Here is a 26,042-nt window from a genome sequence, read left to right as displayed (position 1 = left end):
AAATCATTATAAAACCACATGCATTAGCTCCTCAGTATAGCTCTGGAACACACAACAACATTTACACAATCCTACCCAATGGTGAAATATGAGAAATGTGAGAGACTCCACAAAAAAAAAAAAGAAAGACAGATTTGATGATATTTTTGTCCTGGATCGTCCCTCGGTCCTCCTACACGACAAGATTTGCCCAGAGTAAAACAGCACTCTTTCAGATCAAGCTCTCAAGTCAAAATCCTGACCAAGATTCCCATCTCTTAAAACCTTCTGAGATCTCGCAGTATTCCCATGAAGATTAAAACAGACATCAGCTTGGCTGTCACGGATTAATGGTCTTTCACAAATGATGTCAAGTTATTGAGATATAAATATATATTGTACATTAAAATTTTCTTGAATAGCTGGGATTAGATTTTTGCTTCACACTAAAGAAGAATCTAGAAAGATAATCACTTAAAATAGACGTTTTCTGATCGAGAAGTGAAGCGAATCAGGCTTCAAATTTAGCCAAATTCTTCTTTCTTTCCGGTGGAACGCTTAAAGGAACCCTAAATGGATCATTTTCCTATCAGAAGGGGTCCAGTGAACCCTAATTAAGAACCCTTAACTAACAATTGAGTCCTTTAAAGCAGCCCAGTCCATATTATAACAGTTTGTTTTGCATGTTCTGGATAATCAGGACTTCATAGACATATTTATATGTATATCACAATCAGCTAGATTTTTCTTACTAGTATCATTTATTACTATTATCCCTAAGCTCCTTGCTGTCACTCTCTTGTACATAGGTACACATTCACAGGAATTTATACGTTCGAATCACTCGTCAAAATCATCGCCCGCGGCTTCTGTATAGACGACTTCACATTCCTGAGAGATCCATGGAACTGGCTGGATTTCATGGTCATCTCAATGGCGTAAGTATCCTCCAGCACACATCAACACAGCTTATGATGAATTTGTGAAATTTAAACCCCCACAAAAAACATCTTAAAGTCACTGTGAACAAAGTCCTTAATGACTGAATTATTTGATTTGGGGTTGAAAATCAAAATGGTCACCCCTTAATAAGCAACGAAAAGCTCTGAATCTAATTTTATATATTAATATGAACATAAGAGCCTATCAGGTTACAATAAGCAAATATCTACTCTCATTACACTAAATGAACAGGGGAGGCTCTATTTTTTCTATCCATTTAATCACAGTGTAACCAGTAACCTTTACTACCAATTTATCACTGTTACACTTTTCAGGAGCTTGACCTTCAAACTAACCAAATGTGCACAGAACCTTGGATCATTAAATTAACATATTCTTAATTTTTAATTCAAGTAAAAGTGTAGATGTTTTGTCCCTCGTTTTCTATCATCATTTTTGTAGAGCTACTGTTTTAATAGCCATTATGGAGTAATTGTAATAGAGAAATATTACAAGTTTTGGGTGACGTTGAATAGTTGATATTGAATATGTCTGTCTTCTTCAGTGTTTTCTCTCTGAGCTCTTCACCTTGTTCACTGGCTGTACTTTTTCCTGTCTCTTTAATGAGTGGAGTGTGTATGTTGTGTGAGCTTAGATCTTTTTCTACACACAGTATATTTACCTTTAAAGTGTTCCAGCAAGACTGTTCCTTGTTCCTTTTCCTGACAGCTCCTGGAAAGCCATGGACCATACTCTGACACTCTCTCATTTCTCCTAGATCACTTTCACACAGATCAGTTTATAGAAATGTTATTATGGAAATGTCTGTTTTTCCATATAAATGATATAATAAAGTCTTTTGATACATTTCTGTCAATAGTTCAATAGAAGTAGCAAAATGAACACGTGGAGTGAGGGCCATGTTCAGAGGTCTGCATCTTGAGCATCTTAAGTCTCAATCACTATTTTATCCAGAGCAACTTACGATTTATCTCATTTTATACAACTGAGCAATTGAGGATTAAGGACCTTGCTCAGGGGCCCAGCAGTGGCAGCATGGTGGACCTGGTATTCGAACTCACAACCTTCTGATCAGTAGTCCAACACCTTAACCACTAAAATACCACATATATAATTATGTCTATTTTCTGAGTGGCCCATTTGCATTATATGCCTCAGTGCTATTTTATGTGCTATAAAGTAATGTTTGGGTTAATTCACTGCTTTTCTGTAAGAATATACACTCACGCTTGAAGAAGAAGCTGACCAAGCATTCAACTGCCATGCTTATGGCTCGCCTTGCTCTTAATTTTATCCGCATACAATGAAGCAGTGGCTCTGACTAAAACGCTGTTTTATGTCCACCATGTGAAATCAAACCTTTGCATACATTTTAAAGAAACTTAAATACTTAAAAACAAGGTCAGAAATTTGTCACTAAGCGTGTGTACCTCTGAACATTGCCGTAAATGCATTACACTCCATGCTTAACAACGATATTGATAAGCAGAAAGCAGATGATACTACAGAAGCTCCATTCATGTGAACCAAAGGCAGACGAGCTCCACACAAGTTAATCCTTATTATCCTTGTATTATATTGAATGATTTATCTTGGTTAAACAGAAAAAGTGATCAGTCCTTACTGTAATTGTCTGCCTGTGGTACTGAACCGTTGTGATCGTGTGTCTCTGTGTAACTTTGATTTGATTATTGCAGGTATATAACAGAGTTTGTAAACCTAGGCAATGTCTCAGCTCTGCGCACATTCAGAGTTCTGAGGGCATTGAAAACTATTTCTGTAATCCCAGGTAAGAGCGTGTGTGGACGGGAGGGGCCGTGTGCCGTGTGTGTGCGTGTGTGTGTGTGTGTGTGTGCGTGTACATGTGTGTTGTTTCTTTTCCTTTTCTTTTCTTCCCCCCTCTTCGTGGACAGGCTCTGTGAGTGGTGTAGTTCCTGGTCCAGTGGCGTGCTGGTGTTCTTGCCGTGTTTGTGGTGGTCATTGGTGTCTGTGTGTGATCCTCCCTTATTTCAGATATATAACAGAGTTTGTGGACCTGGGGAATGTATCTGCGCTGAGAACGTTCAGAGTTCTCCGAGCATTGAAAACTATCTCTGTCATTCCAGGTGAGGCCCAATTTAAACACTGAGGCTGAGTTTTGCGTTTCTGTTTCTTTTTAAGTTTCATTTCACTGTTATGGTTTTAGCAAGGATTACGTTAGAAGTGACTATTTGGTTTGCTTTCTTTTTGTTTGTTTTTCCTTCTACCTCCAAAATGATCAAAAATGGTGCTTATACATTTTTGATAGGCTTTGCAGTCTACTGTTGCACTGTGGTCCGAGTCTCATAGTTTGCTTTCTGCCCTGAAGGAGACAAACTGACACACAGAGGCTCATGGAGCAGCAACAAAAGTCCAATACCTCTACCACAATTTCCCTTATTTCACATTTACAATTATGGCATTTGGCAGACGCCCTTATCCAGAGCGACTTACAGAAGTGCTTTGAAGTCTCTATGAATAAATACATCCTGATCCCGCTTCACTACGATGCACTAAGGGTACTTTCAGTCTAAAACTCTGTTGGGAGGTAATATAGTTAGAAAAGCACGCAGACGACACTATTTATTATTTGTTTTAAATGTTGGGCGCTCTGATGTGAACTTTATAGGCTACAAGGTTCTTTTATTGCTAGCAGTTAAGTTCAGAACAGCTCGACGATAATCAATGCACTAAATAATAAAGTGCAGGACGATATATGACTATATAGTGTTACCAGTTCCTAGTTAAATCAAGAATTTAATATCTCGATGTTAAATGAATGCAGATTTATTATCTTCATGTTCATCCAGGACACGACATGAACTCCAGAATTACTGACACCCTTCACAATAACATTTAACTTTTGTACTAAACATTGCAGACAATCGTTTAGACTTCCGACTATACAGTATAAATGATAGAGTATAAATGATCTAAAATGTTCTTTTAAACACGTGTAATGATGATTGATGCGTCTAACATGTTCTTATTCTAAATTACTGTGTTGTATGGTTTGCTGCTCCTTGTTAAAATCTGAAATATGAGAGTGCTCCCAGAGCTACAACTGCAGCACAATACAACAGAATAAATAAGTACACATAACTACATGAACAGTATCAGTCAGGTTAAATATGCTGCCCTTAACAAGCCCATAAACATCCAAACACCATAACTTTCATAACTGTGTAGATTTCCTTCACTGAATATTAAACTCGAGTTGTGTCCCAAATGACGTATTACACACTATGCACTTATACTATGCACTATCCCATCTAGCGTATGAATTTTAGAAGGGTCGTATCATCCAAAATGGAGCACTAATATTTTTCTTACTAAGCAGAAGTATAAGCACGTAATGCGACACGGCTAGTTTTAGCAAAATACAGTGAATTTTTAGAATGTTGAAAAATAAATCACACAACGTGGGGTAATTTAAGACACTTCTTGTCCACCGGAGTGTCGTCAGCCATCTTGAAAATGATTTCTCATCCAGCGTCAGTGCCTGGTTAACCCCGCCCTTCTTAATGTATGTAAGCAATGTGGATCGATGAGTGCATCCAACACGCCACACTTCATTTTTCCAGGTTGAATAAGTGCATCATCCTTGAAGGGTCCTAGAAGTGCACTTCTGTTTGTTGGAATTTTCAGTACACTAATCACACTATACTTTATCCATACAGAATGGTGTAGAATAGTGCATAAGAATGTGATTTGGGACACACCTTAGAACTAGAGCTATTTTTTTATGTAGAAATGTAACATACAAAGCAGAAGGAACACTTTACACTGGATATCGTAAACATTTTTATATATATATATTTTTTTCATCAGTATCTACATTTCAATGCACTTTTTAGTGAACTCCTAAATCTATACCTCTTACTTGTTTATGGAGACTGCCAAGCCTAGATTGGGGATATATTTTATGCTGCATGATGCTTTGAAAGACACTTGCTTTTATAATATTAGCCCAGAACGAGCTTGGTTGACTTATTTATCGGAACTTTATTTATTTATTTTGTTTTCATTTTGAGTTTATTTTATTTGTGTAGCGGCCTGGGAAACATTTTGACATATTTTTTTTTTTACTATATATAGTCCTGAAAATGAACTGAAATATGTTTTTTCTTTTGCTTTAGTCTCAACCAAAAATATATTTCTTTCCATTTGAAAATCCCCGAAAGCTTAAAGACTGCATTCTGATTGCAGCTTAAGAGCATCACAGACATTTTGACAATCTTTATCTGATTACAAACTGATTCAGTTAGCTGATAATCTGGATCATTAGGGCATGTAGCTGTCCAGCAAAAGTCTTATGTTCACAGTTTGAGGGATTTCTACTTAGCTAGCAAGGTGTTAAACCTTTTGTAGTCAGACTGGCTGTTTTGGAAGGTATAGTAAAGTTTAGTTGAACTGACTCCTTCCCCAACATGGTCTTTTGCAGGCTTTGGCAAAACTGAAAAGCGAAATAAAATCATTTCCTCATCATTTTCCTGAAATACAACAATAGTTTCATAGATCTGAAGTGTAAGAGTATGCTATAGACGGAACCAACTCAGATATTTTGTCTTTTCTTGCGAGAATTCAGTCACAGCACATCTGATGGGTTTTCCCAGACTGCTACACATGTACGATGAAATCTGAACAAAAACAAACCAAACTACGTAAACTAAGGAAATTGGATACTTTCAGATCACTTAAAAATAAGAACTCCTGGTGTCTTTTATGCTTCATGAGCAAGTAGCAGGAAAGACTAGTATAATATAGTAACCTTCAATACAATAAGTCATTTCAACAGAGCAACCTTTCCTCTGCTGCAGGGTCATTTAGAGGAATCCTGCTAAGAGGAATATTGAGAGTATAGTGATATTTTGTTACTCGTGCTCAGTTCTCCATTATGGGCCAGAGGTTGACTATGCTAATGTGCTGACAGTGAGGTAAAGTGAGGTTTGGGGTACGGGGCTTTGCACTTCTAATGACGTTACAAGTCCAATGGAGCTGCATCAGATGTCGCTGTTGGACTGTATGCATTCAGCCTTAGGGTTTAAATGCCCTGCATGCGATCTCCGCTTTGAACCCTCTCCCTGCATGCCCTGCTCTCCCTCTGTCATGGCCCCCTTGCTGTGCTGCAGCATTTAAATATGGATGGATGTCACAGACTTATTGAAGGGAGTCCTCTCTTTGGGTCCTCACAGATCTCAGTGAAGACACTTTTGCAACACTGGGATCAGTACTTAGCGTAAATTGTGTGTTCATGCAACATCAGAGTTTAATATTGGACATTTTGTGAGGATAAAATTTAACCTTATTTCACAGTTCTCAGTCACAATAATCAGGTGCTAGAGAGAGTTAAAATGACTGTACTGCTACTGAAACAATAAAAGTGTTAAATTAAAATAAATAAAAAGGGATAAGAACCTGAGAAACTTGGGCATCACTATAAAAACATATATATATATATATATATATAAAATATACAACATGAGAGAAAAAATAGTTATGTTTGGCAAATTGCTGTGGTATAAGAGGACTGTAACATTTGAAGATGCGAGGTGTAACTGGAGAACTCTCACCTTCATGTTGCTTTACTCCTTACTTCATATCTGTGTTAGAGTTTACACACTGAATGGAGGATGGAAAGAGATGGCTCCCAAACAGTTGCTGTATTATGATATATATTTTATGTTAGTGTTGTGTGACTCTGGTCTATTTCTCGACTTATAAAGGAGGTCAAGGCATGATCAGAAAAATTGGTTTCGCTTTTAAAAGTCAGTGGACTTCAAAACCACCGAAAATTATATCCCTGTGTGTGTGAGGGAGGGAGAAAGAAAGAGAGAGAGAGAGAGAAGAGAGAGAGTTTATGAAATTGGCTGCACTGTGTATGTGGCTCTTTTAAAACCTTCTGTCTCCCTTTCATGCCTTGAGACCCCTTTCGTCCACATCTGCGAGTTGAACACATACAAAACTTCTCTGTGCCTCTCTCCTTGCCTCTGTGTGTGTGTGTGTGTGTGTGAACGCGTGGGGTCATTTTCACCACCATCCAGGTCTAAAAACCATCGTTGGCGCCTTGATCCAGTCAGTGAAGAAGCTCTCGGATGTGATGATCCTCACTGTCTTCTGTCTCAGCGTCTTCGCCCTCATCGGCCTGCAGCTCTTCATGGGGAACCTGCGGCACAAGTGTGTCATCTGGCCCATCAACATCACCGAGTTATACCAGGCCAACGGCACCGAAAGCTTCAACTGGGACGAGTACATCATGAATGAGAGTGAGAGAAGCCTCCTGAATGCATTTAGATGCTGTGACAGTGCACAGATTTGAGCATTATGTGTTTTGACAGGAGTCTCAGTCATTTAGGAGATTAGTTTTTATTTTTCCTGGAAGGGATTCAAGTGACTCAGAGTGACGCAAAGTATAATAGAAAATAAGAAGATTGGGGGACATAAATCTTGCTGACCTTCAGGGCTGGAAAATTATGAAAAAAAAATTATACCTAAGTATCATTTTAGGAAATTGTGTATTTCACCTGACTATAACTGAAAATGAATACTTAGTAGTTTTACATGATGGCGCTTCCTTGAAGTGGCTTAGTGGTTAGCACTGTTGCCTCACAGCAAGAAGGTCCTGGGTTTGAATCCCAGGTTCGAACAGGCAGGGACCTTGCGTGTTCTCCCCGTGCCTGCATGGGTTTTCTCTGGGTACTCCGGTTTCCTCACACAGTCCAAAAACATGTACATTAGGTTGATTAGTAATTCTAATTTGCCCATAGGCGTGAGTGTGGGTGGTTGTCTGTCTATATGTGTGGCCCTGTGATGGTCTGTCGACCTGTCCAGGGTGTACCCCTGCCTCTTGCCCAATGTGTGCTAGGATAGGCTCCAGCAGATCCCTGTGACCCTAATTAGGAATAAAGTGGGTATAGAAAATGGATGGATGTACATAGAATGCCTAAAAGCCATAAAAGTTTGGATAAGATTTAGAACATTTTTAATAACATAAGATTCTAGATATTCACTGCACAAAAAGATCAGAGACCGGAAAATAGAATTTGCGCCTGTTCGGTTGTGTCCATGTTCAGAATAGAATTTCTTTGTCATCTCACACTCCACAGTGGTGGTTAGTGGCTCATATGAAAGTGGACACTCAGGGCTTTAAGAATTTTTAAAATATTTTAAGTAAACATGTATAAATATACATATAAATATAAATATATTCAACGTACATAGTGACATCACACCCATTTCTGCTCTCTGAGATGCCCCAAGTGCTTGTTTATAAGAATCTAAACTAGCTGTTTATCTTCAACCACTTTTAAGATAAGGTTATCCAACAGGGGGACAAATCTCTCACACTGAACCTCAACAGTGTCCTGACTCATTTTATAGACTAATTTGTATAGAATTTAGTTGATAATAAGGATTATTCATTTGTTTATACTGCTAGAAAATGTCAATCAAAAGGTCCACTGATAAAAAAGGTTAATAAAATATCTTTATCTATTCACTTCTATAATTCTTCAGTTCAGTTGGTTGTAATTTTCACACTTGTTGGTCTAATTGTGGAATCAAAGTGAAACCTGATTCTGGTATTTTTCACTACACATAATTTTTATATATATATATATATATATATATATATATATATATATATATATATATATATATATATATATATATATGACTGAGGGGCATTTAGGTCTGAAAGCATTCATTTATTAGTCAGAAATATAAGGACAGAACAAAGGTAACCAAATATTTACCAAGTGCACAGAAATAATGAGCACAGAGCATGGACATAATAAAAGTCATTAAAAATTATGCAAACACAAAGTACACAAAGCTTCACTTGACAAGCTATTCACTTTCTTATTGTGTTTGATTAGAACTGAACTGGACTGAGACCGCTAGGCTCCAGATAATCTAAACCTGATTACTGTGTTCTCACCTGTCTAAACAAGCTGCACCAGGGTTCAGTTTAAACAGACTAGATTTTACATATGTCAAACAAAAAATGCTAACATGTAGAGTATATGTAATGTAAAATGAATTTCTGACAAATCTCATGTGGATGTAGACAAATTTGATTTGATTTCTTGCTAAACATATATATATAACAATAATATTTATTATTATTATTATTATTATTATTATATATTTTCTGAGCTTTTTCCACTCATGTTTACTTCTACAACTTGCCACTGGATTGAAATTCGTCTGATCCTGAATTTTTCACAGCCCTGATTTAATTGTAGCCATTTTTATCTGTCCAAAAAAAGCCAGTAGACAGAAAAACACTTGGAATTAACATTAGCTGCTTCTCTGTTTGTCACCAGAAAATTTCTACAAACTTCCTGGCAGTCTGGATGCTCTGTTATGTGGAAACGGCTCTGATGCTGGGTGAGTTTCTGTGCAGTCTCTTACAACATATCAGCTTAAATGCTATCAAATAGGCTTCAGAGATTAACCCAACTGTCCTGGAAGTCCTGCTTCATAGGTAAATAAGACTTTATGCTGTAAGGAACCCTGTAATCTTATTGCATGTTCTGTGTGTTTCTGGTTAGACGTTGTCCTGAAGGCTACACATGTATGAAGGCTGGACGCAATCCAAACTACGGCTACACCAGCTTTGACAGCTTTGGCTGGGCGTTTCTTGCTCTTTTCCGCCTCATGACACAGGACTTTTGGGAGAACTTGTACATGCTGGTAAGCATGCATCATATTTTCTTTGAGTTATTGCTGCACACTATATAATTTGCTCATTAAGATAGTTTAGCTTAGACAGACCTGACATCCCACTGACAGCAAATTTAATGATGTTTTGTGAGGATTGTGAGTAATGGTGGTTTCTGCTGTGTGGAAGTATAATCACAGTAAGTTATTTTTGCCCGTCTAACAAAGTGCTGTATAGAATTCTTGAACGTGATTGGTTGGAAGGCATTGATTCATTTTCTGTAAAAGCACACCTCAGACAGTTGTATATTAACACAAATTCTAATGTTGTCCTTTCCACAGTAACAGCTACTTCACATGGACTAGTGTGGTGGACATCCACATAATCTTAAAATAACAACAAAAGCATAATCTTTGAAGTGATAAAGCTTTCTGTAATGAGATGTTTATTTAAGGAAGGAGTCTCTAGTGTCAGGGTTTTGTTGTTTCACCCACACATGCATTTTCAGGACAGATGATGCTTTTTTGTTACTTATTTAATTTTGTGGATGCTTCATAACATAACATAACATAACATAACATAACATAACATAACATAACATAACATAACATAACATAACATAACATAACATAACATAACATAACATAACATAACATAACAACTATAGATAGATGAACAATATATGACATGCTGTTCTTTAATACATAATAATCTTACTCACTGCTGAGGTAGAAGTGGAATAAAACACACGCTGTTATTGGAAAATAATCAAATTTTGGGTGGTAACAGAAACCCCACTAATTCATACCACTTCATCTTTAAATTATTTTTGTATAAAAGCATGAGTTATCATGTTTATTCCTTTTTATATCCTTTAAATGATTTTAATTTGAATATTTTTATAGTTAATATTTAAGTTCAAGGCAGATTTGATTTTCTTAATGATTTAGATTTTTATTTTACATTCCAAAACCCTCGTTATTACAAGCATTTACATGATCTATGGTTTTTACGACTAGAAATGCAAAATATATGTCATTTCAAAAAGGTTTTGAAATAATTAAATAAATATACTTATTATTGTATGTATATTTCTATACTGATAAAAACAACACATGACATCACTTCTCTTCCTCCACCCAGAGAGTGAATGTAATACTCCTTAACCAGTACTGTGAAACGCTGTAAATTGGATTATATGTAGTGCTGAGTCTGAGCTGCTGCAGCTCTGCGTGTTCAGCCGTGGTTCTGAGTGGAACGTGGTAGGCTGCTCTGTAATGGCTGAAACACTTTAGAACACAGGAGCGACCGGGAAGAGGCATGAAATATTAACCTGCGGATTACAGCGCAGGCAGACTGATGAGAAATGACTCCCAGATGGGAGCACATAGCCTACCCTATTTTTGGTCCGAGCTCTGAATCTACCTTTTTAATATTTGCTCACTTTCATGTCATGATCGTCGCCGGCCCCCTGTACGGGCACGGGACTATATTTACACCCACTCACCTCCGAATGATGCCTTATGGTGTGCAGTATGTCAGTGTTTGATATTTCAGCTTTGAACTCGATTTCATTCTTTCGGAATGTCCTGGTGCACAAAAACCATTTCAAAACCTTAATAATTCATGCTTTTTATTTATTAGAGGGAGGAAGGGTTTAATTATTGGGAGGGTTTGAGGTGGATGTGACTATAACAGTTCTTTAGTTCTTTTAATGGCCACACAGCAGTCATCTCAATGAGCTCGGCATTCTCTAGCAGAATTATTTCTTAAATGTTGCATCATTTTTCATTGTTACAGCCCTGTTTCAGTTACTTGTATGTGTGTGTGTGTGTGTGTAAACTTATTATATACATATGGGACAATATTTCATGAAATGGATTAATTTAGTATGCTATTAACGCATTTTAGCATTTTATGACGTGGAGTATCATATCCACAGTAGCTTGATGTTACAGTATATTTCCGAACAGATGCTAAATGAGATAATAGACATCCAGGCTATTTGAGAAGCGTGCCCTATAATGTTCATCTTAAACCTTCCACATTAATATCTCTAGCTATTGACATAGTGACTGTGTTACTTAACTGGAAATAGAAAAAGAACATATCTATATCTTATTTTCTTAACAGATCAGTAAAACCCAGTAACGGTTAAATCCATTAAAGAATCCTGGTCTTATTTTTTAATGAAAGATTGAAAATTTATCCTCTGTGGTTCTTTTTATAATATACTATATATTTATAATACACCGTGAGATCATTATGCTTTTTTTAATTTCATATAATACCATCTTGTTTTTTGTAATATTAGGATAAGTAGAATGGAAGAAGGGTAGAAATTACCCTTTGATATTGGTTTGATGATACAATATTTATATTAAATGAATATAAAATTTGCATGCTTAGGTAAGCTTGTCGTGACTGATTCTTTTTTTCTTCACTGCTCAGGCATTCCCAAGGTCCTAAACAGTTTCCAAGGTCTAGCAGCTCTCTGGTATCTATAGAAACTGACAGAATGAACCAATCATAACTCTCCTATTAAACCGACTCCAAACTCCAAATTCTTTTTGGCCTGTCATTCTTTTAAAACACAGAAATAAGTGGGTTTAGTGGTGGGTATATAAGCGAGTAAATGTAGAACCAGGTGTGAAAGGTTGAGGGTATTTGTGTATGAGATCAGCATCTCCACCACAGTTTAGGCCTTATCCTGTCCGTGCAACACGACTGTGTGTGTTTGTACACTGAGGGCATGTGAAAGAGGTCAGATGGAGAATCAGCATAATGTAAATGATCTTAATGGTAAAGCAGCTTAATTGAGCAGGTTCTTATTACAGTATAACCTGCAGGTGGATTTGTTTAATGTATTTTTGCTATTGGTTCCCTTTATTTATTTATTTGTTTGTTTGTTTATTTATTTATTTTTATTTTATTTTTATACATTGAAACAATTTACAACCAGTGATCTGGACATTCCTTGACAACAGCAGTGACTTGAATAAATAACCAAAAATAAGATGAGCAGATAGAAAACACATGGGAAAAAACACATATAAAATAAATAGATAATTATTAAAAATTAAAATAAAGAATAATAACAAAAAATGAAAGTAATAAAGTAATAAACAAACAAACAAATAAATAATAATAATAAATAAAAAATAAATTAATTTATTTAAAATATAGGGAATAGGTAAAGGTTTCTTATTGATCAGACCATTTTCAATGTATCAAGATAAATAAGAATAGGTGTCAATCTTTGTATGAAAATGTCCAGGTTCAGTTAGAGTTGGGCAGTCATATATTCCATTTTATAAATAGATTTCAGTTTTTCAATCCACTGGGCCATTTCCCATTAGAGATTTAGTCCCCCTTTGCTCTTATAATAAGCTCCACTCTTCTGAGAAGGCTTTTCACTAGATGTTAGAATCATGTTTGTAGGGTTTTGTGATCATTTCACAACAGGAGTATGTGATTAGTGAAGTCAGACTCTCCTATCTGGTGAAGAGATCTGGGCCGTAGTCGGTTTTCCAGTTCATCCCAGCTTTGAGGGGTTGAGGTCAGGGTCCGTCCACTCCAAACTTAACACACCATGTCTTTATGGAGCTCGCTTTGTTCACAGGAGTGTTATCATGCTGGAACAGGTTTGGGCGTTCCAGTGTGTTTCAGATAGATAGATAGATAGATAGATAGATAGATAGATAGATAGATAGATAGATAGATAGATAGATAGATAGATAGATAGATAGATAGATAGATAGATAGATAGATAGATAGATAGATAGATAGATAGACAGATAGCTGCTGAGGTTTCTACAAAACACCTAAACATATTTGGTATTGGAATGAATTGTTTGCACTTTTGTTTTTGCATTTCTCAGACTCTCCGAGCAGCAGGGAAGACCTACATGATCTTTTTTGTGCTGGTGATCTTCGTGGGATCGTTCTATCTTGTCAATCTGATCCTGGCTGTGGTAGCCATGGCCTATGAAGAGCAGAACCAGGCCACCATGGAGGAAGCGGCACGGAAAGAGGAGGAATTCAAAGCCATGCTGGAGCAGCTTAAGAAACAGCAAGAGGAAGCCCAGGTTACTGATATTACTGCATAGTGTCCTCTCGAAAACTGTACTGTCCTATCACTACTACCAAATGTTTGTTTTTGTGCTTTTATTTGTTGATTTTTTGGGTACGTATTGACTAATCCCTCGGTGGGTTACTGTCACAGGCAAATGCCATGGCCACATCAGCAGGTACAGTGTCGGAGGACGCAGCGGAGGATGATGGAGTGGAAAACCTGTCGTGTAGTTCTTCCGAGATGTCCAAACTCAGTTCCAAGAGTGCCAAGGAACGCAGAAACCGCAAGAAGAAGTGGAAGCAGAAGGAGCAGGACAGGGAAAAAGGGGACAGTGAGAAGTTTGTTAAATCTGAATCAGATGATGGCAGCAAGAAGAGGTTCCGTTTCCCTGATAACCGCTTAGGCCGAAGGTCCTCCATCATGAACCAGGTGAGTCAGAGGACCTGAGTGTGAGTGTGTGGTGGAACACTGTAGTGATTTTTGAACAATTAGGAAAAATAGCCTATTTTATATAAGTTTCTCAAGCTTGAGAAAGTTACTGAAGCCTGCTGCACAAAGATGTAATTTTTTGTGACAGTGTAATGATGACAGTGATGGAATAACCATGTCATATTACCTTGCCAAAACAAAATACAATCCCAGTTGAAAGAGAAAGAGTGTTTTGTTTTGACCATTTACATGTTCCCTACTGAAACTCCAGCTTTTTTCCGCTCCACTTCAGTCTCTCCTTAGCATCCCTGGCTCACCCTTCTTATCACGCCACAACAGCAAGAGCAGCATCTTCAGCTTCAAAGGCCGCTGCCGGGACGCAGGCTCTGAGAACGAGTTTGCGGATGACGAGCACAGCACGGTGGAGGAGTGCGATCAGAGACGCAGCTCGCTGTTTAGCCCATACCGCCGCAGCAGCTACAGCGGCTACCACGGCAAACACAACAGCACGGTGGACTGCAACGGGGTCGTGTCTCTAATCGGGCCTGGTCCAGGAGGACGCCTACTGCCTGAGGTGATAATAGATAAGGCAGCTTCTGACGACAGCGTAAGGACAGCTACGAGTAGATCAGTATAGGCACGGACATCTTTCCTCTCTGATCCTTGGCTTTCTTTTAATTTTTTCAGTTTATTTTCCTTTTTCTCCTGCATTTGACACTTTCTTTATGGTTATTATTTTAACTTTGCTTTTTTGTTTTGGGTTGAAGCTCGGTTAGCAAGCTGCCTGTGGCTGATGCCTTTGCCAGAATGAAAATGAGAATTATAATGTAAAAAAAAAAAAAAAAAAATGCAAAAACTATTTGCACCCAGGTAAAAACAGAAATGTGTCATTTTTGTGCCCAGTTTAGTTTAGGTGCTAATTTCCACCCACTAGCTTGGTCTCTGTCACATCAAAACCAATCTGGGACCCTGATGGCTAACACTTGCTTACAAACATGACCATGGGTTAGCAGTGAACCACAAGGTAGCTGGCTTGTTTACGCAGTACAACAACCTAATGTTAGCTAACACACTATTACATTACACTATACAAATATAGACATTAGTTTTAATCACACAACAGCCTAATGCTAGCTCTCTTAATAGGGAATGTTGCTAATGGTTTAATGAAATGAAATGAAAAATGAAATGAAACAGCCTTTATTTGTCACATATACATTACAGCATATCCCATCCTTGGAGGTTGGGGTCAGAGCACAGGGTCAGCCATGATACAGCGCCCCTGGAGCAGAGAGGGTTAAGGGCCTTGCTCAAGGGCCCAACAGTGGCAACTTGGCGGTGCTGGGGCTTGAACCCCTGATCTTCCGGTCAACGACCCAGAGCCTTAACCACTAATGGTTGGCTAGCTTTCTAATGGCCTAAAAGCCTGGTTACTGGCTATAATAGTTAGCTTAACATTCTCTAGCTTGCTATTTGCTACTGGTTTTCATTTTGAGAAAGAAACATATCAGTAGTTGTGGCTTTACATTATACAGTATGATAGTTATCCTAATGTTTACTAGCTTGCTGTTTTTAGTGACATCATCTTTATTCTCTAGTTTGTAAGCAAACATGGCTAATAGTTTCAGGTGCATAGCTTGCTAGCCTCCCGGGGTTAAACACTGTAATAGTTAGCATAATGTTAGCTAGTTTTCTAGAAGCATTGGTGTCTAGTTTACACAAAATAATATTAAACCGTATGTTAGCAAGCTACTAAAATCATTATTCTATGTATAGGTAGCTGGATAATTAGTTAATATTGCTAAAGTAGAAAGGGTTAGTTCATTTCCTCATGTATTTTTTAAGGTATTTAGGGAGTTAAATAGCTGTACCGGGTGCAAATAGACACACAGGAAGTGGAATCTTGCTTCTAAAAGCGCTGACAGTAATATATGAAACTAACTTTTCACGCATTTCCAGCAGAAAAAAACTGAGTTGCCATTTTATTAGTCAGTAAATCAGTAATAAACTGGCAACCTGGTTTATATGTGCATAAAATGCTAGATACAATGACACTGAAGTACAGAGTATATCTTCATCATTTAATAGAAATAAATGTCCATTTTCTGAACGTGCATATTTCATTAAGCATTGTTGTCTTCACGTTCGTCCTTCATTTGGACACGTTCATTTGTTCCACGTATGCATTTTTCCCCTCCTTCGTCCTGTGTGTTTGTCCATCGTATGATAGGAAGGTAAATGTGTAAATACGTTCCTTCCGTACATCTTCAGATGCTCTCCTGCGTATTGCTTTTAAGACGCGAAACTGAAATGCATTTTCAGTTGCATTAATGGAAGATGGACATTAAGATCTCACTTCTGCATGTGTCTGAGCACTTAGTCCATTTTAACCATCACTGTGGTGTTTTAGGAGATTCCCACTGTGTGTCCAAGATGAACAGTAATGCACATCCTGCCTGCTTCTTCAGGCTTTAGATCACATAATTGTCTGTTATTGTGTGTGTGTGTGTGTGTGTGTGGAGCACACAGAACAAGAGAGACAGGCTGTATCAATCAGACAGCCTCATTATCTGATCATTCTATCATACATTCTGTCTCACTCGCATCTCATTTAAAACTGGGGACAAAAACAAAAAGAGCTTCTTTCTCTTTCCATAATTTCAGTTTCTCTTTTTTTTTCCCCTCTTCTTTCTTTTCTTTCCTATATATCATTGATTTCAGTACCCACTTTGAATGGACAATCTTCTGCTGCTCCTGACTGTAGCTAGCATGACAGTTTGCCGTTCTTACGAATCTCTGAGAGCCCTTGCGTATCTAAATGCAGCATGAAAACGGACTGATGGATTATGGTGTCTATAATTTTTTTTTCCTCTCTGACTCTTAAGACTCTGAGCTCTGAGTGCATGCTGATGCACGCTAACTGCCGCCCCTCTGGCATCCTGGATGGTGCAATAATACACAGGCTTCGGAGATGGGGAATAGAGTAAAGGCAAATTGTGCTTTAGTGGACTGATTTAATTAACTGGTGATTTACCAGGCTTCGAGCGCAGCTTCCAGACAAGGCTGTGCGTCATTGTGAAGAGTCTGTGTAAAAAGCAAAATCAAATATCTTTCGCTCTCCTTTTCTCCCCCGTTGAAGCCTGCGTGTTTTTGCACTTAACTGTATTTTTGACTGACTTTTTCTGATAGTGATAACCTCTTTCCTCTGCTCCTGTGATGCACTTCAGACTGTGGTTTCTGAATGCTTTCAGTTTAACCTCAATGCTTTTTTTCTTCTTGACAGCCAACCACTGACATTGAGATCAAGAAGAAACTCTCAGGCTCTTTAATGGTTTCTATGGACCAACTCAATGCATCTTTTGGGCACAAAGAGCGAGCGAACAGCGTCATGAGTGTCACCAATACATTAGTAGAGGGTAGCCTGTCTTATTTTGTTTGTTCTCTTGCACTGCATTCCCATGTACAAGTTACTGATGTCATTTACAGTTTTTCTTTTGCTTTTCTTTTTTGAAGACGTGTATTGGATGTGACCTGTCCAGTTTTTTACCCCCAGTATAAGAATCGGTTGTTTGATTGGCAATCAAAGCAAAACCAAACCATACTACATGCCACCTCATATAGACATTTGAAAATACATTTAAAAATGAATACATAATATGATACCACAGGATTATCAAGAATCTGATTTTACATCTGATCTGTTTGGTTTAAAGAACTGGAGGAATCACAGAGAAAGTGTCCACCATGCTGGTACAAGTTTGCCAACACCTTCCTAATCTGGGAATGCTGCCCCATGTGGATCAAGATCAAGGAGATTGTTAACCTGATCGTGATGGACCCCTTTGTAGACCTGGCTATCACTATATGCATCGTCCTCAACACTCTGTTCATGGCCATGGAGCACTACCCGATGACGGAACAATTCGAGCACGTGCTTTCTGTGGGCAACCTGGTGAGGAGCATAAATCCAGCTTTCTACTCTTCTTCATCTTGAAGGATATTATTTTTTAACTATAGTGAGACTAATGTAAAAGGGTTAATGTTTCTATCCTCCACAAGAACACAAGAGGCAGTTATAAAGGAAAAGGGTGGGAATAAATGTCTCTCCTTCATTTTCTCTGTAATTCTCTGTATCACTGCCTTTCTCCTACCTCTCTCTCTCTCTCTCTCTCTCTCTCTCTCTCTCTCTGTCTCTGTATTTCTCTGTATCACTGTCTTTCTGTATATTTCTATCTATCTCTCTCCATCTGCCTCACACACACACACACACACACACGTCTGCTCCTCCCTGCCTGTAGTCTGATTGAGAGACATTGCTATAGACTGAGGCAATGGGAGGCCTGCATTAATATTTCATGCTGCCTGATCGATGAGCAGCTCTAAAATGGTACCTAATATTAAAATCAGCTCAGTTTCCTGCTTCCATCCCATTGCATAGAGCGACGTATAGCTCAGAAACACGACCTGCTTATTATTACACTATGTGCAAGTGTAATATGACTATCTGCTTCTCTTCGTCTCTCTTTTTTAATCCCTCTCTCTCTAGCCCTTTTGTCTCTGCCCATGTGTCCCTGCGTGTCTGATTATTTACAGCTCACACACATTGTATTGTATAGATCACACTTCAGGACGTGTGTGTGTGATTCGAACAACATTACCGGGATTGATATAGTAGGTAATGAATCCATGTTGTTGTAGCTGGTGTAAGACGATTAATAAGATAAGACACTGTATAATGTGTTGATATATTTGTAGTATATGTCTATATTACAACAGAGGCAGGATGCATTCGAGTGGCTGTGGGTTAAGGGCTTTAAGCCTCTGATCAGGATCTCAAAGCTTTTGTTACTGATAATCATATCTCTATATTTCATGACCGTTTGGGTGTGTCCGCTGACAGGATTAATCGTTTATTTAAACAGATGAAGGCAGTTTATTTGATGATGTTACCGTGCCACTGTGATGCCGATGTTGATTATTCACATACTAGCTTCGCTCAGGCTAGAAACCTAATGTTAGGTTTCAGTTGCTGCTGGTGCACAGCTGTTTGGAGGTTAGAGATGACTTCGATCACGTTGTTCCAGAATAGAGGAAGTGTGACTCATGCATCCTGGCCAAGCTCAAGCCTCCTACAGCCTACTAGGGCAGGAAGATTTATTACCGATGTCACAGCGTCCTCTGATTACTTCACTGCACCCTCTTTGCTAATATGTGCTGAGTAAAAAGCCCTGGATGCGTCTGACTTAAGGGCTCGTTATACTTCATTAGGACCGCTACAGAGAGATGACTGAATGCTTACATCGTGTCCAGAATAGAAGGAGGATCTTAGCTGTCCGTCAAACAAAGCGTGATAAGTGAAAGTGCATGTGTTATTGTTCAGGCAAATAAAACGGCAGCACGCTTTGACTGAGATGAAGATGCAGAGGATAAGACAGAATCACGTTCTCTAACAGCAAAGGAAAGTTAACGAGGAACGCTTAATTGTTATGATATAAACTTGAGTGAGAATGCTGATCCTGTGAGAAACATCTGCACTGATTCCAGCCCAGCAGCTCGTTGTGTGAACAGATTATTTTTTAATTAAAATAAAGATTATTTATGAGGTCTATATTTACGTTTATAGTTATGTTTAATTACAAAGTTACATTTGCTGGAAAAAGTCACTCAGGTTGTAACAGCTCACCAGAATCTCTCTCTCTCTCTCTCTCTCTCTTTCTATCTTTCTCTCCCTCTCTCTTTTCTCAATACAATGGCATTTTATTTTGCTGGAGCAATAGAACTTATGATAAATATGAGACATTTTCAATTAGTATAAACAAATGAATCATTTTATCACCTGATAGTCTGATATAAAAGTCAGGACTCTGCTGTGAGACCTCTGTTTTTCCCTCTGTTGGGATAACCTTACACAGAATTTTAGTGGTTGAAGATAAACACATTTTAGATGCTTATGAACAAGCACTTGGGGCATCTCATTTGGAAATACTACGAATACGAATTTTTCCTAGTAGGCTTGGTAAAAATAAAGCTTGGGAAAAGCCCAGAGTGTCTCCTTTCATATGAGCCATTAAGCACCACTGTGCCATGTGACATACACTGTTAAAAATTGTCCCGTTAAAAAACAGTAAGTTACTGGCAGCACAGTTGCCAGCAAGTTACTGTTAAATTAACAGTGTCTCGCTGTTGTTGAAATTTACAGTTTTTGGAAATACAGCATAAAGCTGTTATTTTCTACATTAACAGTAAACTACTGTCAAAAGCATTAACAGTTAATTAATGTTTATTTGCACTTTTTTATTTGCTGTTAACTACAAATGTTATTATACTGAGAAATGGTCTGCTAAAAAAATGATTTATGATTTATAGATATTTCTTTGATTTTTTTTTTGTTTTTAATTTTTTAATTTAAATGAAATTATTTGATTTATTATAATAATAAAAACATGTTTAATACAATTTACAAATGTAGCCTTTAAAACGTTAACCATTCAACACAATGCAGTGTAAACTCAAAACGTGCTTTATTACACCTTCGAAAAAACTTGACAAACAAAAGGCACTTTAATCACAAGATATTCTGAAAATTAGTGGCTGTGGCCAAGCAAGTGGAATGACTAAATAAACGTAAGCTTCAGAATAAACATGTTTAACTGAATAAACAAAACATTTACATAACATTAGAAAAAACTAAATGAGTGACTGAGAACTACTTAGTGAATGGGAATTACTGAATTATTAGTAAATAGGAATTACTGAAGGAATAATGGAAGAATGAAATCAAAATTTTTGTGAAGAGTATGCGTAAGGTATGTGTGTGGTGTGTCAGTGAATGAGTGGGTTCACTTAGATGAAGTCCCATTCAAAGTCCATTAGTTTTTTAAGTGAACTGGCAACCTGAGTGTTGACTGATTTCTTTTTGTGGGCGACCTTCCCTGTCCGCTTTGACAGGACTTGTCCACCCTTGGTGCCTTTTTCGGGATTTATACCAATGAAGCGCCTGAAAAACAAATGCATACATTCAGAATTAGTGTGGGTAAAAGTTTACATAACGAGAATGTGAAGAGAAATGAATATTTGAATCTAAACGTCTAACGAACTCCAACGTGCATGCAGGCTCAGCTTGGTACTCCACATTGAAATTGTAGTAAGTCGAGAAGACAGCAGCAAGCCCACTTGCCTGGATGCCCTCATAGATTATTTGCCCCTCAAAACTGATCATCCATTTATCAATGCAGCTTCCTGGTTTTTCACCTAAAACATTCCAAAGAAAAAACAATGTCAGTAGTCACGTAACATGTTCATTTTCTACTGCCGGATTGCAAATGAATGCAAGGGAAACTGAAATCATTTTACTTAGTCACAGAGCCCCGTTACTTTAATATAATAAATGCATTTCAAAATGTTGATTGTGGACTAGTCTGGACAGACACTGAAGTCAACACTTGTATATGCTGTGTTTTGTGAAATTGTTATTACAATTTTTATGACTTATTTAAGTTGATGAACAAAAATAATGACAGAATTTTAACAGTATATGCGTTTACTTTCCGAAGATGAATGAAAGTTTTAAAAGAGAAGTTCACTTGAAGATCAAAAATCTACAGATAATCCCCTCACCCCCCTGGGCATCCAAGATGTTCATGTCATTCTTTCTGCAGTCGTAAAGAAATGATGTTTTCTGAGGAAAACATTTCAGGTTTTTTCTCCATATAGTGGACTTCTATGGTGAGTTTGAACTTCCTGAATGCAGATTAAATGCAGCATCAAAGGGCTCTAAACCATCCAAGCCCAGGAAGAAGGCTCTTAACTAGCAAAATGATTGGTTATAATTTAAAAATTACAATTTATATATTTTTTAACCTCAAATGTTCGTCTTGTCTAACTCTGCATGTACTGTGTATTCCGGTTCAAGACAGTTAGGCTATGTCAAAAAAACTCCTCCAACTTCAAAATCGTCCTACAAACTCGTGGGCACCATAGAAGTTCACTATATAGAAAGAAATCCTGAAATGTTTTCCTCAAAAAACAATTTTTTTTACGACTGAAAAAAGAAAGACAGACATGAACATCTTGGATGACAAGGGGGCAAGTAAATTATCTGTACATTTTTGTTCTGGAAGTGAACAGAATATTTATTTTGTATGAACTGTCCCTTTCAGTGTTGTAAATAAAGCATTTACCATGTTTGCTGAAATACAGGGAAAAAACACCCTTAGTGGCTTATGTAATAAAATAGACAGTTCTATACATATCAAGGAGTATCAGTCGAGGAGTTAGTCAGTCCTTTCTATAACAGTCGACATGGCATGCAAGGTGTACTGCAGGGTACAAATGTGATCTTGGCACCACCATAAAGATGTGGTTTCAAAGCTGCTAATTTTGCGAACTTCCTGTTACAGTCCTGGATACAACAATGAAGAAACAAGTTAGGGGTATTGCTGTGAATCCTCATGTGCTTCACATAGGCCACTGGCGTACTACATTGCTGCCCACATAACTGACACACAAACATGCTGACAAGTCAAAATGGACAGTCTTTGAGCATTAAAAAGTTAACTCAAAAAATCTCAACAACAACAAAAAATCTAATTAATTAATTAAAAGTAACATTGCAATACAAACAAACATACAAAACACTAAAATTTTGAACAGGAATTATTCTTACTGAGTATTCTATCACTTAACTTATTCTATCAAACTTGAATCCAAGCAATCCAAAATACAGCCAAACAAAAGAAAAACTCCCCTCAGAATAATTATGTACTAATTAGAACAAGTTTACCCAAATTTGCAAGCAGAATGTTACGGAAATAAACGTTTTGTCTCATATACATTGAAGGTATATTACGCAATAAATGAAAAGATAGCAAGTTCAAATTAGCAAGCGAGATGTTGATAATTTCAGCGTGCTACGACATCGATCTGACTTCGATGCTACAGTATTTAAAGGCTTACTTTGCAGAAGAGATTATATTATCATGTTTATTTGAACTTACCTTGTATTCGGGAAATATCTGAATCAAATCCAGCTCCACTCTATGATGCCGTTGGCACGTTATGGGTTTTTTTAACTGTAAAACAGTTACACAATTAGCATCCACAATTATTACAGTTATTTGCAATTGCAAACGTGTAAAGGGAGCAAGACAAATGTGCACTCACCGGTTAAGTCACAGGATGAAGACGGATGAAAATCCACATGCTCGCTTTCTGTTCCCAAAATCCTGTTAAGTACTGTTTTCTTTCCTTCATGGAATAAATACGGTAAAATACCGTAATATTTTGTCTGCGTCATTTCACCAACCGTTAAAAAAACAGTAATGCACTGCTTTTGTACATAACAGGATTATACTGTTAAAATTCTGCCGTAAATTAACAGCAATTTTTAAGAGTGTAACAAAGACATTCAGTGCTGATCATGGACACAACCAAAATCATTTTTTGGCCTCTGGGAAAAAGATTTAAAGTGAATAGGACAAGAAATGCAGCTTGTCGTGTTACTGAGAAATTGCAATTGCAAGAAATTGCCTTGGTGACAAAGTGCTGACACTGGAGACTCCTTCCAAAGTCCCGGTCTATGCTATTCGTATAGACGCAGTAATGTATTACAGATATAAATCACATTTCTAATCATCAGTTTATATAATAAGGTGTGAATTTATTTTATTGAAAACATTGTAATTATGCTATTATACATTTATACAGTTATGCATTGTAATTAGGCTGTTATACACATTTCCTTTTTCAAACCCTTCAGTTTTTCCTCAAAAAAGCCACAGTATAACCTAATATATATTATATATATTATTACACAATAAAATTACTGCTAAATTTGATCATTTTTTATTTTAGGATGTTTAAACAAGGGTTTATAAGCGGTGTGTCTTTTCCAGGTATTCACTGGAATCTTCACTGCCGAAATGGTGGCCAAACTGGTTGCAATGGATCCATACTACTACTTCCAGGAAGGCTGGAACATCTTTGACGGGTTTATCGTGAGCCTGAGCTTGATGGAGCTTGGACTGGCTAATGTGGAGGGCCTGTCTGTGCTCAGATCATTCCGATTGGTAAACACTCACCCATCACTTTATAGTGTGTGTTAGGAATATAAAAGTCCTGACCACAATTCATTAACCGCTGTAGCTCTGAAAGCCACATTTGCTCTCAGCTTGATCTGAAAGCACAGTAATGATTTTTTGCTTGTAAAAGAAATCCACAAGCTTTTCCTTCTTGAATTTCATTCTTCTCTTCAATCTTGTTTGTTGTTTCATGTGCAACCCTAAGCTGCGAGTGTTTAAACTGGCTAAGTCATGGCCCACTTTGAACATGCTGATAAAGATCATTGGGAACTCAGTGGGCGCTCTGGGGAACCTGACTCTGGTCCTGGCCATCATTGTGTTCATCTTTGCCGTGGTGGGCATGCAGCTGTTTGGGAAGAACTACCGGGACTGCGTGTGTAAGATCGCTCAAACCTGTGAGCTGCCTCGTTGGCACATGAATGACTTCTTCCACTCGTTCCTGATCGTGTTCCGTGTGCTGTGTGGAGAATGGATCGAGACGATGTGGGACTGCATGGAGGTGGCGGGTCAGGCCATGTGTCTCATCGTGTTCATGATGGTCATGGTCATTGGAAACTTAGTGGTAAGAGTTCAGATTTAGTCTTAACGAGCTGCTGCACTGTAACATTCATTTAGTGTTTTAATTAAAAAGCTTCCAATTTAGCTGCCAAGCCTTTCTTCATGAGTTTTATTTATAGAACACATGTTTGGAGAGGTACTGATTGCAGAATGTGATATCAGGCATGGATTTGTGTCCTTTGTGGCTCTTCAGGTGCTGAATCTGTTCCTTGCCTTGTTGCTGAGCTCGTTCAGCGCAGACAACCTGGCAGCCCCAGACGATGACGGAGAGATGAACAACCTGCAGATCTCCGTTAACCGTATCAAGAAAGGTATAGCCTGGGTAAAGGCCAAAATTCGCCAGTTAGTGCGTGTTATCCTACGTAGGAAGGTGGTGGACGAGGCCAAGCCTCTGGACGAGCTCTATGACAAGAAACTGAACTGCATCACTAACCACACGGACCTCAACCGCGAGTTAGACTACCAGAAAGATGCCAACGGCACCACCAGCGGCATCGGCAGCAGTGTGGGCAAGTACATGATCGACGAGGACCACATGTCCTTCATCCACAACCCCAATCTGACCGTGTGTGTGCCCATCGCGGCAGGAGAGTCTGACTTTGAAAATCTGAACACAGAGGACTTCAGCAGCGAGTCAGAGGCTGAGGGCAGCAAAGATGGAGTAAGTCGTATAAGATCAGGTGTACTGTGATTAAATGTTAAGAAAGCACGTGACAATGAACATGTGTTTGTAAAAAAGTTTTTTTTAGTGTGTGAGTAGTAAAAGGGTTTCGTGACCCTGTTCGTCTCTGTTAGCTGGATGACAGCAGCTCGTCAGAGGGCAGCACCATAGACATTAAGCCAGAGGTGGAGGAGGCCGTGGTGGTGGAGGCGTTGGAGGAGTATGTCGACCCAGAGCCATGCTGGACTGAAGGTATCACTTAAAACTCACACACACACACACACACACATATATATATAGTTATATAGGGGTTGTGTATATTTAATTGAATATACTGTATAAATATATAGGGTTGTCAGTTTATTGACTAATAAATGCAGTATAAATGGAGTATATAAAATACCCAGAGTATATAATTAGATATTTTTAAAATGCATTTTAAAATGGAGTAAATGAAGGATAGAAAAAATACTTAAAAATGTAGGATTTCTGAGACATTTCAGACCAGAGTGCTGCATCAATTTTGCAAGCAAAATCTTTCAGATGTCATAAAAATGAATTACAAGAGTCAAAGACAAGACACTATTGTATTAATATTCTATCATCCAGCTACAG

At 38.0% G+C, this 26,042-nt stretch overlaps 1 protein-coding gene across 6 annotated transcripts in view; it reads left to right on the top strand.

Moving 5' to 3' along the window:
• scn8aa (sodium channel, voltage gated, type VIII, alpha subunit a) overlaps window positions 1–26,042 on the top strand; it is a 62,446-nt gene that overhangs the window by 15,690 nt on the left and 20,714 nt on the right. For 3 of the 6 annotated variants that reach the window (XR_009206761.1, XM_058410097.1, XM_058410099.1), the window contains exons 5-18: window positions 789–917; window positions 2,956–3,047; window positions 7,005–7,226; window positions 9,288–9,351; window positions 9,516–9,657; window positions 13,507–13,713; window positions 13,851–14,129; window positions 14,422–14,736; window positions 17,413–17,545; window positions 17,843–18,081; window positions 24,023–24,196; window positions 24,414–24,770; window positions 24,960–25,427; window positions 25,562–25,679. Coding sequence is in view for 5 of the 6 variants with exons in the window: in XM_058410097.1 (XP_058266080.1) it covers window positions 789–917; window positions 2,956–3,047; window positions 7,005–7,226; window positions 9,288–9,351; window positions 9,516–9,657; window positions 13,507–13,713; window positions 13,851–14,129; window positions 14,422–14,736; window positions 17,413–17,545; window positions 17,843–18,081; window positions 24,023–24,196; window positions 24,414–24,770; window positions 24,960–25,427; window positions 25,562–25,679 (2,939 nt within the window). In the remaining variant the exon portion in view is untranslated. Of the gene's footprint in view, window positions 1–788; window positions 918–2,639; window positions 2,732–2,955; window positions 3,048–7,004; window positions 7,227–9,287; window positions 9,352–9,515; window positions 9,658–13,506; window positions 13,714–13,850; window positions 14,130–14,421; window positions 14,737–17,412; window positions 17,546–17,842; window positions 18,082–24,022; window positions 24,197–24,413; window positions 24,771–24,959; window positions 25,428–25,561; window positions 25,680–26,042 lie in introns of all 6 variants that reach the window. The other 3 variants (XM_058410098.1, XM_058410100.1, XM_058410101.1) reach the window with 3 other exon arrangements.

Source organism: Hemibagrus wyckioides, linkage group LG15 (assembly GCF_019097595.1).
Source record: "Hemibagrus wyckioides isolate EC202008001 linkage group LG15, SWU_Hwy_1.0, whole genome shotgun sequence".
Classification (NCBI taxonomy): domain Eukaryota; kingdom Metazoa; phylum Chordata; class Actinopteri; order Siluriformes; family Bagridae; genus Hemibagrus; species Hemibagrus wyckioides.
The sequence above is the reverse complement of the archived record's forward strand: the minus strand, read 5'-3'. Positions and strand labels throughout refer to the sequence as shown.